We start from the raw sequence: 15,197 nt of genomic DNA, 5'->3' as shown, positions 1-15,197 counted from the left end.
ACTGTAATAGCTATGCAAGTACTTCTAGGAAAGTAAGGAGGTATCTGGAAGACAGCCAGATTTTATGGAAAAGACAAGTGCTCCCGAGTTAATTAGTCAATTACTTTTTCAGTGAACAAATGGGTCCCCTGTAGCACCAAGAAAACAACATATTAACAACAAGAAAACCACATACACAATGATTTTCTAAAAGAAGGAATAGAGATTCTAGGAAATTCTCTATAGGATTAATAGGATTCATTTTAACTGCTCATGGCAATTGTGAAATGAATAAGATGTTACTTCTGTTGTATTTCTTCACTCCACCTACAAGATGGTCACTTCCTCTCCAAATCATCAAATTCAAAATTATTCCCAACAAGTGCAGTTTTATTAGTAAGATCTTACAACAACACTAGGCATGACTAAAGAGTACAGACTTTCACGTACAATGGCCCATTTCTTTTGCCAAATCCCTAAGTACTTCTACTTTTATTTCCTAAGAAGCATTCAACATTTGAAAAAGACTGTTTTCTCTTAGAACTTCTAGAGCTAAATTATGATGGGACACGAATAGGAAATGTCAATAGGTCAAATGTAGTCTAAATTTAATTTCTCAGCCCATACTTCTAGGAAAGAAAGCCAGAGTCTCAAGTTTCATTATTTTTCCTCCTTATCTTTAAGAGTTGACAGCGCTACAGACTCTGGGCGGGAACAGCCCACAGGCATGATGTGATGCTCCGGGTCAGACAATTAAACAGAAGCCTCCTCTTATCCAAACCTGGTGGGTGTGAGGTTGAAGATACGGCCCCATCACCATTAAAAGGAGCAAATATGTAACTTCATTTTCACAGAACAAGAGCATATTTTCCAGCCTTCCATGAAACTGGGTGGGAATCTCATGCTCACAGCAGTAATTGTTAAGTCCATTTTGATTCCTTTAGGGATTTTTCTTTCCACTCAAGGAGCCACAGTTTATAATTTACCCAATGTTATATTACTATCCATACAAGTTTATCATTTTATGGGGGAAGGTCTGCTTCTAAAAATTGCCTAGACTGCTAAAACCTCTTTTCATACACTGACACACTAAACTTTAAAATAAAGAATAGGTTCTGACTTTAAAAATTTAATCAACAGTGTTTCTAGCACTTATATATAGAGATTTCTGCTGCAAAACTGGATATCCTTAAACCTTCTCCCACAGTTTGTTTATCACCAGGGCCTACACAAAATAGTCAGTCTCTTAATCTGAGGCTAGAGCTGTAGGAAATAATATAGTTACCATGTGGGCATTAAGCTGTTCCCTGGCTGTTTCCGGTAAACCTCCCAGAGGCTTGGATGCTAACAGATGGCGCTCTGTGTCGGTCAGCCACTGTTGCAAATCCTCGATTTCGCCGTGGAACCCTTTAGCCTGGAGTGAGAGAGAGGTTCAAGTTTGGACCCCAGATATGGTCACTTTGAAGCCAAAAATGAAGCTTAAACAATCCCAGCCTGCTAAGCCTCTCCATGCATTTTGAACAAGGGCAGGGGCCTCTGGACCACTTGCTTTTCTTCAGCAGGAGAACCAGCAATAAAACTATCATGCTAAGAACTGGAGAGCTGTGTTCTTCTCAGCTCTGTCCTTTATCCCACTTGTTTTTACTCTTCTCCTTGAAGTATAAAAACTAAACAGGGGTGTGAAAACCAATAAAAGAAATGCCATGTCATCTTGGTCTTGAAGGCACCAAAAAGTTTCAGGATTTATTCTCTCATTCACCTGGCGCAAGGCACCATCCAGCTGCTGCTTCCTTTGTTCTGTTTTTTCCAAAACATTTTGCCAGCGTTGATTCAAAACCTCTAGCTTGTTCTGAAGGTTGCTGACTTCTTCTCCGGCACTTGATTCGATTAGATCATTTCCTGCTTTCTTCACGGCTTCCACGGTGGACTGATGGGCTAATACATCATTTTGGAGCACCTGAAAATATTCAGATTAACACTTAATATGTTCGCTAGTTTGTAACATGCTAGCATCGCTTCTAATGCAATTCTTTTATTTCCTGGTTATGAAATGTTCTGAAGCTACAACATATACATAGAATTTTAGTACTAATGAACTTTTTAAAATGGAGAACTTCCTTTCCCTTAACTTTGCAGCTTTATTGGGTATCTCTTCAATCTACCAACATTCCCTGAAATGATTATGTTGAGAACATAGCTAGTTCTACCCACTAGAAGAGTTTTGAAACTGATGACATTAAGTATATAGAGATTATAGTTAAAAGGCTCTAAAAATATTCATTTGATTCAATCTCACTTTAATTGAACTTAATTTTCATGTCCTGAGTAAACAATTTTGAAGATATATATTGCTATATGTTCAAATATAAAATTAATACATTGCCATGTTTTACAATTAGCACTCTTAAAAAGGAAACATGAGAGATTACGACAAGCAACTATATGCCAATAAAATGGACAACCTAGAAGAAATGGACAAATTCTTAGAAATGCACAACTTTCCGAGACTGAACCAAGAAGAAATGGAAAATATGAAAAGACCAATCACAAGCACTGAAATTGAAACTGTGATTAAAAATCTTCCAACAAACAAAAGCCCAAGACCAGATAGCTTCACAGGAGAATTCTATCAAACATTTAGAGAAGAGCTAACACCTATCCTTCTCAAACTCTTCCAAAATATAGCAGAGGGAGGAACACTCCCAAACTCATTCTACAAGGTCACCATAACCTTGATACCAAAACCAGACAAAGATGTCACAAAGAAAGAAAACTACAGGCCAATATCACTGATGAACACAGATGCAAAAATCCTCAACAAAATACTAGCAAACAGAATCCAACAGCACATTAAAAGGATCATACACCATGATCAAGTGGGGTTTATCCCAGGAATGCAAGGATTCTTCAATATACGCAAATCAATCAACATGATACACCACATTAAGAAACTGAAGGAGAAAAACCATATGATCATCCCAATAGATGCAGAGAAAGCTTTCAACAAAATTCAACACCCATTTATGATAAAAACCCTCCAGAAAGTAGGCATACAGGGAACTTACCTCAATATAATAAAGGCCATATGTGACAAACCCACAGCCAACATCGTCCTCAATGATGAAAAACTGAAACCATTTCCACTAAGATCAGGAACAAGACAAGGTTGCCCACTCTCACCACTATTACTTAACATAGTTTTGGAAGTTTTAGCCACAGCAATCAGAGAAAAAAAAGAAATAAAAGGAATCCAAATAGGAAAAGAAGAGGTAAGTCTGTCACTGTTTGCAGATGATATGATATTATACATAGAGAATCCTAAAGATGCTACCAGAAAATTACTAGAGCTAATCAATGAATTTGGTAAAGTAGCAGGATACAAAATTAATGCACAGAAATCTCTTGCATTCCTATACACTAATGATGATAAATCTGAAAGTGATATTAAGAAAACACTCCCATTTACCATTGCAACAAAAAGAATAAATTATCTAGGAATAAACCTACCTAAGGAGACAAAAGACCTGTATGCAGAAAAATATAAGACACTGATGAAAGAAATTAAAGATGATACAAATAGATGGAGAGATATACCATGTTCTTGGATTGGAAGAATCACATTGTGAAAATGACTATACTACCCAAAGCAATCTACAGATTCAATGCAATCCCTATCAATCTACCACTGGCATTTTTCACAGAACTAGAACAAAAAATTTCACGATTTGTATGGAAACAGAAAAGTCCCCTTATAGCCAAAGCAATCTTAAGAAGGAAAAACGGAGCTGGAAGAATCAGGCTCCCTGACTTCAGACTATACTACAAAGCTACAGTAATCAAGACAGTATGGTACTGGCACAGAAACAGAAATACAGATCAATGGAACAGGATAGAAAGCCCAGAAATAAACCCCCGCACATATGGTCACCTTATCTTTGATAAAGGAGGCAAGAATATACAATGGAGAAAAGACAGCCTCTTCAATAAATGGTGCTGGGAAACCTGGACAGCTACATGTAGAAGAATGAAATTAGAACACTCCCTAACACCATACACAAAAGTAAACTCAAAATGGATTAAAGACCTAAATGTAAGGCCAGACACTATCAAACTCTTAGAGGAAAACACAGGCAGAACACTCTATGACATAAATCACAGCAAGATCCTTTTTGACCCACCTCATAGAGAAATGGAAATAAAAACAAAAATAAACAAATGGGACCTAATGAAACTTAAAAGCTTTTGCACAGCAAAGGAAACCATAAACAAGACCAAAAGACAACCCTCCAAATGGGAGAAAATATTTTCAAATGAAGCAACTTACAAAGGATTAATCTCCAAAATATACAAGCAGCTCATGCAGCTGAATAATAAAAAAACAAACAACCCAATCCAAAAATGGGCAGAAGACCTAAATAGACATTTCTCCAAAGAAGATATACAGACTGCCAACAAACACATGAAAGAATGCTCAACATCATTAATCACTAGAGAAATGCAAATCAAAACTACAATGAGATATCATCTCACACCGGTCAGAATGGCCATCATCAAAAAATCTACAAACAATTAATGGTGGAGAGGGTGTGGAGAAAAGGGAACCCTCTTGCACTGTTGGTGGGAATGTAAATTGACATAGCCACTATGGAGAACAGTATGGAGGTTCCTTAAAAAACTAAAAATAGAACTACCATATGACCCAGCAATCCCACTACTGGGCATATACCCTGAGAAAACCATAATTCAAAAAGAGTTATGTACCACAATGTTCACTGTAGCTCTATTTACAATAGCCAGGACATGGAAGCAACCTAAGTGTCCATCGACAGATGAATGGATAAAGAAGATGTGGCACATATATACAATGGAATATTACTCAATCATAAAAAGAAACGAAATTGAGTTATTTGTAGTGAGGTGGATGGAGCTAGAGTCTGTCATACAGAGTGAAGTAAGTCAGAAAGAGAAAGACAAATACCGTATGCTAACACATATATATGGACTCTAAAAAAAAAAAAAAGTGGTCATGAAGAACCTAGGGGCAAGATGGGAATAAAGGCACAGACCTACTAGAGAATGGACTTGAGGATATGGGGAGGGGGAAGGGTAAGCTGGGACACAGTGAGAGAGTGGCATAGACATATATACACTACCAAACGTAAAATAGATAGCTAGTGGGAAGCAGCCACATAGCACAGGGAGATCAGCTCCGTGCTTTGTGACCTCCTAGAGGGGTGGGATAGGGAGGGTGGGAGGGAGGGAGATGCAAGAGGGAAGAGATATGGGGATATATGTATATGTAATACTGATTCACTTTGTTATAAAGCAGAAACTAACACACCATTGTAAAGCAATTATATTCCAATAAAGATGTAAAAAAAAAAAAGGAAACAAATGATCACAGAATACCTTTTTTTTTTTTGCGGTACAGGGGCCTCTCACTCTTGTGGCCTCTCCTGTTGTGGAGCACAGGCTCCAGATGCGCAGGCCCGCGGCCACGGCTCACGGGCCCAGCCGCTCCGTGGCATGTGGGATCCTCCCAGACCGGGGCACGAACCCGTGTCCCCTGCATCGGCAGGCGGACTCTCAACCAATGCGCCACCAGGGAAGCCCACAGAATACCCTTTTATCATCTCTGGTTTTAAGGGTGCTAGAGTTAACTGCTCAGGTGACAGGAATGAACCCCAGGAGGCCCTAACGTTAAAGGGAAAGAGATTTCACCATTTACTGGGGAATATGTGAGTCCAGCATTCCACGATTTAGCTGTTCTCTTACTAGAAAATACGATATGAAATGCCTATGACAGATCCCAGTAAATAATGCCTTCTTATTCTATTATCCGGTGGGAATATAAGAATAGATTAATAACACTTAAATGCACTAACATGGGGCAAGAGTGGTAAGTGCAAAAAACAACTGCAGGCTAAAAAAATCAATTTCTTATACTGAAAAGAATTACCTCAAAGAACAAATACAGCTTAGTAACAGTTTCCTTTCAAGAAGACTGCTATGCTTTTGGAAACCAGAAGAAACCTTCCTCTATTGTTGGTAAAAGTCTGTGATAACCCTTCCCCCTACACTCAGACTCGGGTTGGCAACAGGAGAGAAGAGGAGTGTCATCTGTCGTCCTGGGAGGGACAACCCACATCTGGGAAACCCAGACCAGAAGGATTTCAGGCAAGGGCACGAACCGTCCCTGATCACTGCTTCTCTGACTCCATCCACTTGTGTTCTGAGGCATCTGGTGAGGGAGGTTTTTCAAAAGTTATAAAATCAACTGAGTAAGGAGTGATCTTTATAAGAAGCAGGTACTTGGATATGTTAACGTAGGCACCACTTTCAAAAGGTAAGAGTTAAATATTTTCACAGTCAAAACATAAAAGATAATTCTGTAAAATTTGTTCTTATAAATGGTCGGAGCCCTGCTACATAAGCCACGGCCTAGGAGCCAGAGAAGAAGGCGGGACAGGGATGGGAATCTTCCCTCCCTTCCTCCAGCAATTGTGCTGGCAATTCTGAGTCCTTGAACTTTGACCTTCAGAAATGGAATCAGAGTGGGGAGTGAAGGATTGGGAGTTTGGGGCCAGCAGATGCCAACTAGTATATATGGAGGGTGGATAAACAACAAGGTCCTACTGTATACCACAGGGAACTATATTCAATGTCCTGTGATAAAATATAATGGAAAAGAATATATATGTATAACTGAATCACTTTGCTGTACTGTGGAAATTAACACAACATTGTAAATCAACTATACTTCAATAAAATTTTTTTAAAAAGAAAGAAATGGAAGGAGAAAATATCCCTGACTAAAGGAAACTAAAGGTCCCTAACTCATCTCCACCAAAATAACTGGACAAGGGTGCCGCATGTTCCCACCTCTACCATCTTCTACAAAGTTCCTGTCACTGATGTATGTGACTTTTAGGACAATGGCTGAGTTTATGAAAATGTAAATGCTATAAACTCACCCTATGAGAATAAACATTTTGGTTACATGCAGAGTCAGTGTGACTGGTCATTATTGCTCTTAGCAAAGGTATAATATAGATATTAAATGAGGACAAATATTAATGATGCAAAATAAGTCCTAATTGCTTAATCAGATATGGCTGGGCAATGATTATAAATACAGACAGAAAGAGGTAAAAAAGGAAGAAAAATTTAAATTAGGGAACAATTACTGTAGGGAAACACATGAAGGAAGAAGAACTAAAGCAAGAATAATAAAAAATATCATGATCTTAAAGAGCTATAAACCTCTTATTTTAAAATGCTGTTAATATGTAAAATAATCAAATGTTTCTATATGATAATCAAGGAAAACTTATTTAAGATTAGGATTAAGGACCTAACTTTAAGTAAGACACCACTATAATGTGTATGTTAAAAGTTCTATGAAAGCCTGCTGAATGTCAGGATAAACTCTACTGGGCATAAATTCTATTCATTAAGCCTCGCTGACTTAAGACGGGGAATTTTCTGTTAATAATCATCAACCAAGTGCCACAAAGATGACAAAATATGAAACTATTTTGCATATATCTCAAGATAAAAATTTTCCACTTATAAGCTTTCAATCAAGTACATGACATGTAAAAACTCTTCTAAACATAATAAATAGTTTAAAAAACTACCTCGGAAAGAAAAGGACTAAGACACAAAAAGCCAGTGAAAAGTAAGAGAAAGAAACAGAAGGACAAACCCCAACATGATGAGAGATGTACAGACAGACAGAAATATATGACAAGCCAAAACACAGCAAGGGAGAGACGCGTGGAGGGAAGGGTGACCAGAGGAAACACGCACAGAGCCTGCAGGATAACTGTGACTTGCCAGGCTGCCCCCAACAGCTTTTAAAACTATGTTACCTTCATCCAAGCACAGGTATAATCAGAAATTTAAACCTCCAGTGTTGGTCATGCAGTCCTCCTAACGTTTAGCCAAAAATTCCCCATTCTTGCTATTTTTGACAATAACTGCCTTGACCAATGAGAAAAACATTTTGATTATCACTTTCCCGTCGCGGAGCACAGGCTCCGGACACGCAGGCTCAGTGGCCATGGCTCACAGGCCCAGCCGCTCCACGGCATGTGGTATCTTCCCGGACCAGGGCACGAACCCGTGTCCCCTGCATTGGCAGGCGGACTCTCAACCACTGCGCCACCAGGGAAGCCTGATTATCACCTTTTAAGAAGTGCATTTTAAGTAGTTCAACCTTATGTCGCCAATGTCAAATAGGAACATGGGTTAAAACCATAAATGCCTAAAAAATCAGCAGACCAGAAACATCTGGTGACACTAGAAATGCAGAGAGAAGAAAGAGAGGATGCAGTAACAGCTACGTACATGATGCTTGGCGAGTTCAATTTCAATGGCCTTGGGGTCTCCTCCGACAGGCTTCTGTTCGCTGAGCAAGCCCTCAGTGTGCGTGAGCCACGCCAGCAACTCGTCCAGTGCGTGCTGGAACTGCCCCAGTGCTAACAGAGCGCCCTCCAGCTTGTGCTGCAGACAGAGAGGAAGACAATCGATCCACGAGTCTGATAGGATGGATGACCCACATTTATAAAACAAGAGTGAACTGTTCAATTGCTTCATGCTGCATAAGTCTTTAAGCAAATCCAATGAAGCCCAATCATCATATCCTCATATATTTTAAGTTTGAAACTTTGTGGTTAAAAAAACAGCATGTGAGAAGCAGGAAAAGTGCCAAGGAAATAAAAGAATTTAGGGGCTTCTGAAGTTTATGTCCAGGATCCCTTAATTTTACTTTTTAACAGTTATTTTACATTATTATATGAACCTGAAATTGGTATTTACCTGTCTATTGATGATCCTCTCATCCAGACTGTCCCATATCAATTTCAGCTCCATCAGTGGGTCCTGAACAGTGTGTTTATCACTTTCTTCTGTTACTTTCTTTAGCAGGAGCTCTGCCTGATGGTTCAGTCTCTCCATTTCTATCTGTTGTTGATACGCCTCTGACTTAAATTGCTATTTTTTAAAAAAGGAGGCATACAAGGAAAATTTGTTATACATCAGTAACTTTATCTTTTTATTTTTTTGGAATTTTTGAATTTTATTTTATTTATATTTTTATACAGCAGGTTCTCTTCAGTAACTTTAAACAAACAAAAATTCTACAGGTTAGATGTTTGTTCTAATTCACACTTTTTATTGGGGTGGGGTGAAGAGGAATAAAATCTAACACACGGTTTACTGATGAAAAAACTGTAGATAAAAAATGATGACAAGAAATCTTTTCTCACACCTGAAACTAGCACAACATTGTAAATCAACTATACTCCAGTATAAAATAAAAATTAAATTAAAAAAAAGAAATCTTTTCATTCAACGTTTTCTGATGGAACGATTTTTTATTTATAATTTTGCTATTTCACTTCTGTTCTCTACAATAAAGAACTAACAAATTTCAAGGATGAACTTCTTCCAGGGTCTAATTATACATTTTCAATAAATGAGTTCTGAAATTATAGGAAAGAAGAAAACAAAATATATATTGACATATATGAAACCCAGAAAAAAAATCTCTAAGAAACTCACATTATTTCCTGCTCAAAACACACACACATCTTGCAGTCACTGAACGCTCTGTGTTTTCTGTAGCTATGCTGTGTTTGTTTATTTATTTATATTATTTTTCTTTGTGGCCATGCTATGCGGCTTGCGGGAATCTTAGTTCCCTGACCAGGGATCGAACCAGGTCCTCGGCAGTGAAAGTGCTGAGTCCTAACCAATGGACCGCCAGGGAATTTCCTGCTATGCTGTGTTTATTAGTATTTATTTATCCTTTGCACTGACTCAGAATAACATTACTCTCACTTGGTGCTTAATGACATGTAGGTAATAATCCTGGCTTTGCCAACCAATACAGGTTAGCCAGTGGTTACATGTAATAGGAAACTGTCTTTTCATAAAGTATTGATTTTAATCTCTAATAGTAAATAATTAAATAATAAAGAATTAATGGCTAAGCAGTATCAATTTTTTTCAAGCAAGTTAAAATAATAATTAAAAATAATAACAAAAGCATAGTGAACACTTGCTATAGTCAAGTTGTTCTCAACAAACTTATAAAGAAAATCATTTTATCCCCAATTAAGGTAAGGACACAGAAGTGAGAGCAGTTAGACAAATTTTCTGAGGCCATTTGGCTAGTAAGTGGATGAAGGGAGATGCAACTTCAGACACCTGATTTAAGGGCAAGCACCTCATCCAGTGTGCTGTATGAAAACTGCTGAGATATATGTAAAACCCAAAAAAACCCCTCCTCCACACCTGTAATTGTACATAAAGGATATCATGTGTTTACTACATGAGCAGACAGAGTAAAAAAAAAAATCACCATCTAATGATGGTAACAGTAAAATTCTCAAGAAGAAACAATTTTTTTCTAAATGAAATATTCTATATCACACTTAGAGATAAAAATGCTACTCTTTTAAAGCCAGATAATAATTTTATGTAAAAATCTAGTAGAGTTCATTGAAAGGGCTGTGATGTCTCTGTAGATAGAGACTTTAAAATTAGGGAGGAAATAGCTGCTCCCACTTTGATAAATGAGCATCAGCACAGAGGAATTCAGAGGAAACGGTTCAGCCATTTTCACAGCTGGAGATCAAGAACCACAAAGGAAAAAAATTACAGAGGAAAGCAGATGGGAAACAACAAGCATTTACAAAACAAACGTTTTGGGAAACACTATGATCCCATCCAATCCCATCCACTCACGGGATCCTTCTTTAGCCTGTTGGACTAATTGAATTACTCTGAACACAACAAAGAAAACAGAAATGTTGCTGTATATGTATCAGTGACAATAACACACTACAGAATAATAAAGTTCTAAAAACCCTTACAGTATAGTATACATATGTAATATGTCAAACACACACACACACACACACGCCCCCATACCTCATCCTACACCCAGTATGAGGATATATGAAAGGCTATAAATCAAATCTTACGAGTGCTTGACTCTGGTTACATAACATTTTGTTTTGCTAATTTGCATTTTTCTGATTTTTCTATAACGAACAGGAATTGATTTAGTAAGAAAAACTACTAGTATTTTGTATCCTTTATTTAACGAGCACTTATACATAACCTATTATGTGCAGGCACTATATTAAACCAGTTCCATAATCAAAATGTAACACTTCAATTATATAAAATAAATTTGCATAAAGCATCCCATGAATCAAGAACTTAAAAATGCAACGTTTGATGAATTTCTCAGCTCCTACCCATACCTTCAGCTCCTCAATCTGCTGCTTGACAGTTTCAAGATCTGTTCCAATTGGAGACAATGAAGCCAATTTGCCACCTGCAATATCTACCCAGTCGAATATTGCCTGAAAAACACGTTAGGTCATGTTATTATAACAGTATATTTGAAATTACTACAACACCTCAAGTGCAATAGAAAAGTATAATCATAAATCTGTAAAGATATTAAGCAATGAGCCTGTTTTACAAATAAGGTAAAAGTGGCAACATACTGGAACAGTTATCCCAAATATGAAATAGGTGAAACCTCCAATTTTGCATCCAAATTTGTAGAAGAAATTCTATCTTGAATAGAATCTTAGAATATTGAGAACTTTCAAGAAAAGTCTATTTGAAAAAAAAGTTTTATAAATTCACCACACAAAATAAAATTCTCTGTACTCTGTCTGCCTAAAAGGCAGATTGTATAAATATATTGGGAGAAAAAGATTCAAACCCATCTGTTCATTCAAATAATCAAGAAGTTTACTGTTTGGCATGTGAAACAATTTGTCTCAAGTAAACTCTTCTGTATTACTGAGATTAGCATTAAAATCCTGCACGTATAATGATTAAGACCATTATTCTGAACTGCGACAAAACTTCAAAATCTCCTATCTTCTTGTTCGTTTTAGGCAACACAAACAATCTTTTTTAAAAAGGCTCCACTCACATTTTTTTTTTCAGGTTCTGAATACACAAAATTATTCTGCCATTTAATGAAGTTGCCAGGCCATACAGTACTGAGAAAAAAAACCTTGGGAAATATCTGGTAGTTTAAACTGATCACGATAAACCCTAAGAACGTGAGCAGCAACTTGGGAAATAAAATGCCTTTCACTTTACAATCAAACCTTGAAACCTCTGGAGTGTCTGCAGCTTTGGACACTTACCTACAGCTCTTTTAATCCATCACTGCCTTTCATCCCCACACATGTGATGCTACTGACCTAGGACCAGCAGGACCTGTGATGGGCCTTGTTTTTCTAGCAACGGTGATGAGACAAGCCTTCGTGTCCAGCTGTGACCCTGACCTCCTGGGGCTAACGGGTGCAGTGGTGGCAGAGCCATCTCCAGCCCCAGGAGAGGATACAACCTCTGTGACCCACCAAACGAATTTGAAAATCACGATCTGGCCTCACAGATGGACGTAGAGCTTGACTGGTTACTGGCCACTGCTATCCAACCAATAAATTATCACTTTGGTTAAAAAAAAAGGAGTGGGGGGGTTATAATAAGGTGTCACTTGTAGTGAATTTTTTATATATTTGCAAAGTTCAAAACACTTTTCTGCTGGCATAAAGCTGGGCTTGTGATATTTATTTTTATAAATATAGAAATGAAGTGGCCTAATAAAAGGGAAAAGATGTTCTCATCTGAGCTTTAAAAATAATATTCTCTTGGTGTTATGGAAATACTTAGAGAGGCCTTTTCCATATGGTTGGATGAAGGATTCAACTGCTGCCACTCTGTTAGGAAATGGAATAAAGTTAAGGAAGGTAGGGAGAGAAATATCCCTGAGTTGGCCTCAACTGACAGGAGAATTTTTAATTTTAAAAAAATAAACTTAAAAACTAGTTAATGAATTGAATGAGAACCCTTGAGTGATGTGAAAAACAACCATTAAAAGGAATTATATACATGGGAAAGAAGAAAACACTTTTTGCAAGACAGATTATGACCTAATAAAATAGAAATCTATTTTAGTTCACCGAGAACACTGGCTTCAAATCAAATTTCTTTACATCTGACTTGTGCTACACTTAGTGACATTTTTAGATAGTGTTTACTCCTTTCCTTTTATTCCACTCAACTCTAGAGCAGAGCTCAGACTCAGCTCCATTTCACTGTCTGGTGTTGAGCCATTTATGAAAAATACTGTGACTTTCACTTTAAAAAGTTAAAATATTTCTTTTCAAAGTAAATTTCACTGAATGTGTGTATAAGAATGTGTTTAGGGGTGTATATGAATCTGTACATATCTCCAGTGTCAGAAATCTCTTCGAAAAGGCAAAGCATGAATTGAAGCAGGTGAGTTAACTGCATCACACTTGCAGCTCCGGGGACATACTGATGCGTGAATTTGTAAGCATCACTTATCACCTGATCCCTCCCTCCAGGAGACCCTGTAAGCCTTACCTGCAGTCCATCCTGGTACTGAACAGCAGCCTGCATTGCCTCCTCAAGTCTGTCCACCCGGTCTTTCCAAGCTTTATTTAGAGAATCCCAGGCTGAATTTAACTACAATGTAAATATTAGAACTCTTTCAGTATCATATGCTAAGTTTCCGACTACTTCTATCAAATATGCTTTAGTTAGAAAAATCCTTTTAAAAAACCATTCTGATAAGAGTAGAAAATATGCAGGTTGTACCTCGTCTATACTCTTCTTAACAATGGGCTTGTCGGGTTCCCCGCAAGCGGCAATGAGTTCAGAACCCAGGTTAATAACCATATCCAGCTCTTCCTGCAATCCGTCTATCTCCTCCCTTATGACCTAGAATAAGAAATGACAGCCTTACTTTAAAGCCAAACCACAATGAAACTAAAAAGATGCACAAGACATTGATGGTAGTTATTTCTAGGAGGCAGGATTGTAATCAATTTTTATTTTCTTCATTCTGTTTTCTAAGTTTTGGCACTAAATTTTTTCAACAAGGGAACACAAGAGCCATTTTAAAGAAAAATCAGTGTCCTTTGAGGAACAAATGTCAAATGCTTATTATAAAGACAGTATTTAGGAAATAATTCCATGTAACATATACCAGAATAAGTCTTTCAAAAAAAAAATCGACAATACTGAAAAGCATGGAAAGCCATTTTGTTTTTGTTTTTTAAACCAACTAGTTTGGCAACACACATTTAAAATAGACGTAAGTATCATATGAGTTCAGAGACTTCACACAAATTAATGTAATTTGCTTAGTAGATTTAGGATAATCTAACTCTAGATTTTCATTTTTACCCCAGGACATGTAAAGTACCAAACAAACAAACAAACAAAAACTATGACAGAAATGCAGTATTCTACCTTGCTTTCATTTTCTCGGTTAAGTACACTTATTCATTCAAGATGCATTTATTTACCAAGGATGAACATGCCCCAAACCAGGCATCGGAGATACAGAGAAAATTAGACATGACTATTCCACTCAAGGGGCTGTGAGTCCACTGGGAAAGACAGAGGTACAGTCAACGATAAGTCATGCTGTGCGTTAAGTCCTTTGCGTGATGAGAATGTTATATGGATGGACTAACTCAGCTGAGTATACAAGAGGGTGGAGGCTGGCAACCCAACTGAACCTTGAAGCTTGAGTGGGATCTGCCAAGGAGAGTGGCAGGAAAGATATTCTAGGCTAAGGAAATAAAATGTGCAAAGATTCAGATGCTAGAAAGAGCACGGCAGCTTCAGAGAAAGCCATAAGAGAAGGAGCTTGGTAAAGGAGCAGTAGAAAAAAAATGACTTTGGAAACACAGGCCTGAGCTAGGCTGGGATGGAAAAGGCTGATACTGTGTTCCAGGTAGTTTGGACTTTAGGCAGTAGGCAGTGGACGCCTTGAGGGCTTTTAACCAGCAGGAGAGCAAGAGGAGATCTAGAGGGACAATGGGCAAAAAGGTTAGAGGCTGGTGGGAAAAGAGACTCCACAGGCAGGGGTACCGCTCAGATTACTTTCTTAGGCAAGAAAGAGAGATGACGAGGCCCCGAAGTAAGGCAGAAACAATGGGGATGGAGAGAAACTTTCTAAATAAAACATTCTCCATGGGAAACCTGTGGGTGGACTCTGTCCCCTACTACATCTCTGTGCATTCCACTTTCAGGACCAAATATAAATTCTAACAGTGTAATTCCAAACATTTATACCAAAGGAATCCAACATTCATGCTACCACAACTTATTTTTTAAACTTTTTTTTTTTTTTTTTT

At 37.7% G+C, this 15,197-nt stretch overlaps 1 protein-coding gene across 6 annotated transcripts in view; it reads right to left on the bottom strand.

Moving 5' to 3' along the window:
- Window positions 1-15,197, bottom strand: part of DST (dystonin) — a 496,183-nt gene that overhangs the window by 37,452 nt on the left and 443,534 nt on the right. For all 6 annotated transcript variants that reach the window (XM_060308075.1, XM_060308076.1, XM_030841045.2 and 3 more), the window contains 7 exons: window positions 13,648-13,770; window positions 13,414-13,515; window positions 11,259-11,360; window positions 8,803-8,976; window positions 8,332-8,487; window positions 1,739-1,936; window positions 1,265-1,393 (listed from right to left, as the gene is read on the bottom strand). In XM_060308075.1, the coding sequence (XP_060164058.1) occupies window positions 1,265-1,393; window positions 1,739-1,936; window positions 8,332-8,487; window positions 8,803-8,976; window positions 11,259-11,360; window positions 13,414-13,515; window positions 13,648-13,770 (984 nt within the window). The remainder of the gene's footprint in view (window positions 1-1,264; window positions 1,394-1,738; window positions 1,937-8,331; window positions 8,488-8,802; window positions 8,977-11,258; window positions 11,361-13,413; window positions 13,516-13,647; window positions 13,771-15,197) is intronic.

The sequence above is a fragment of the Globicephala melas genome, chromosome 11, assembly GCF_963455315.2.
Source record: "Globicephala melas chromosome 11, mGloMel1.2, whole genome shotgun sequence".
Lineage (NCBI taxonomy): Eukaryota > Metazoa > Chordata > Mammalia > Artiodactyla > Delphinidae > Globicephala > Globicephala melas.
Note: the sequence above shows the minus strand (reverse complement) of the source record. Positions and strands in the feature narration are given on the sequence as shown.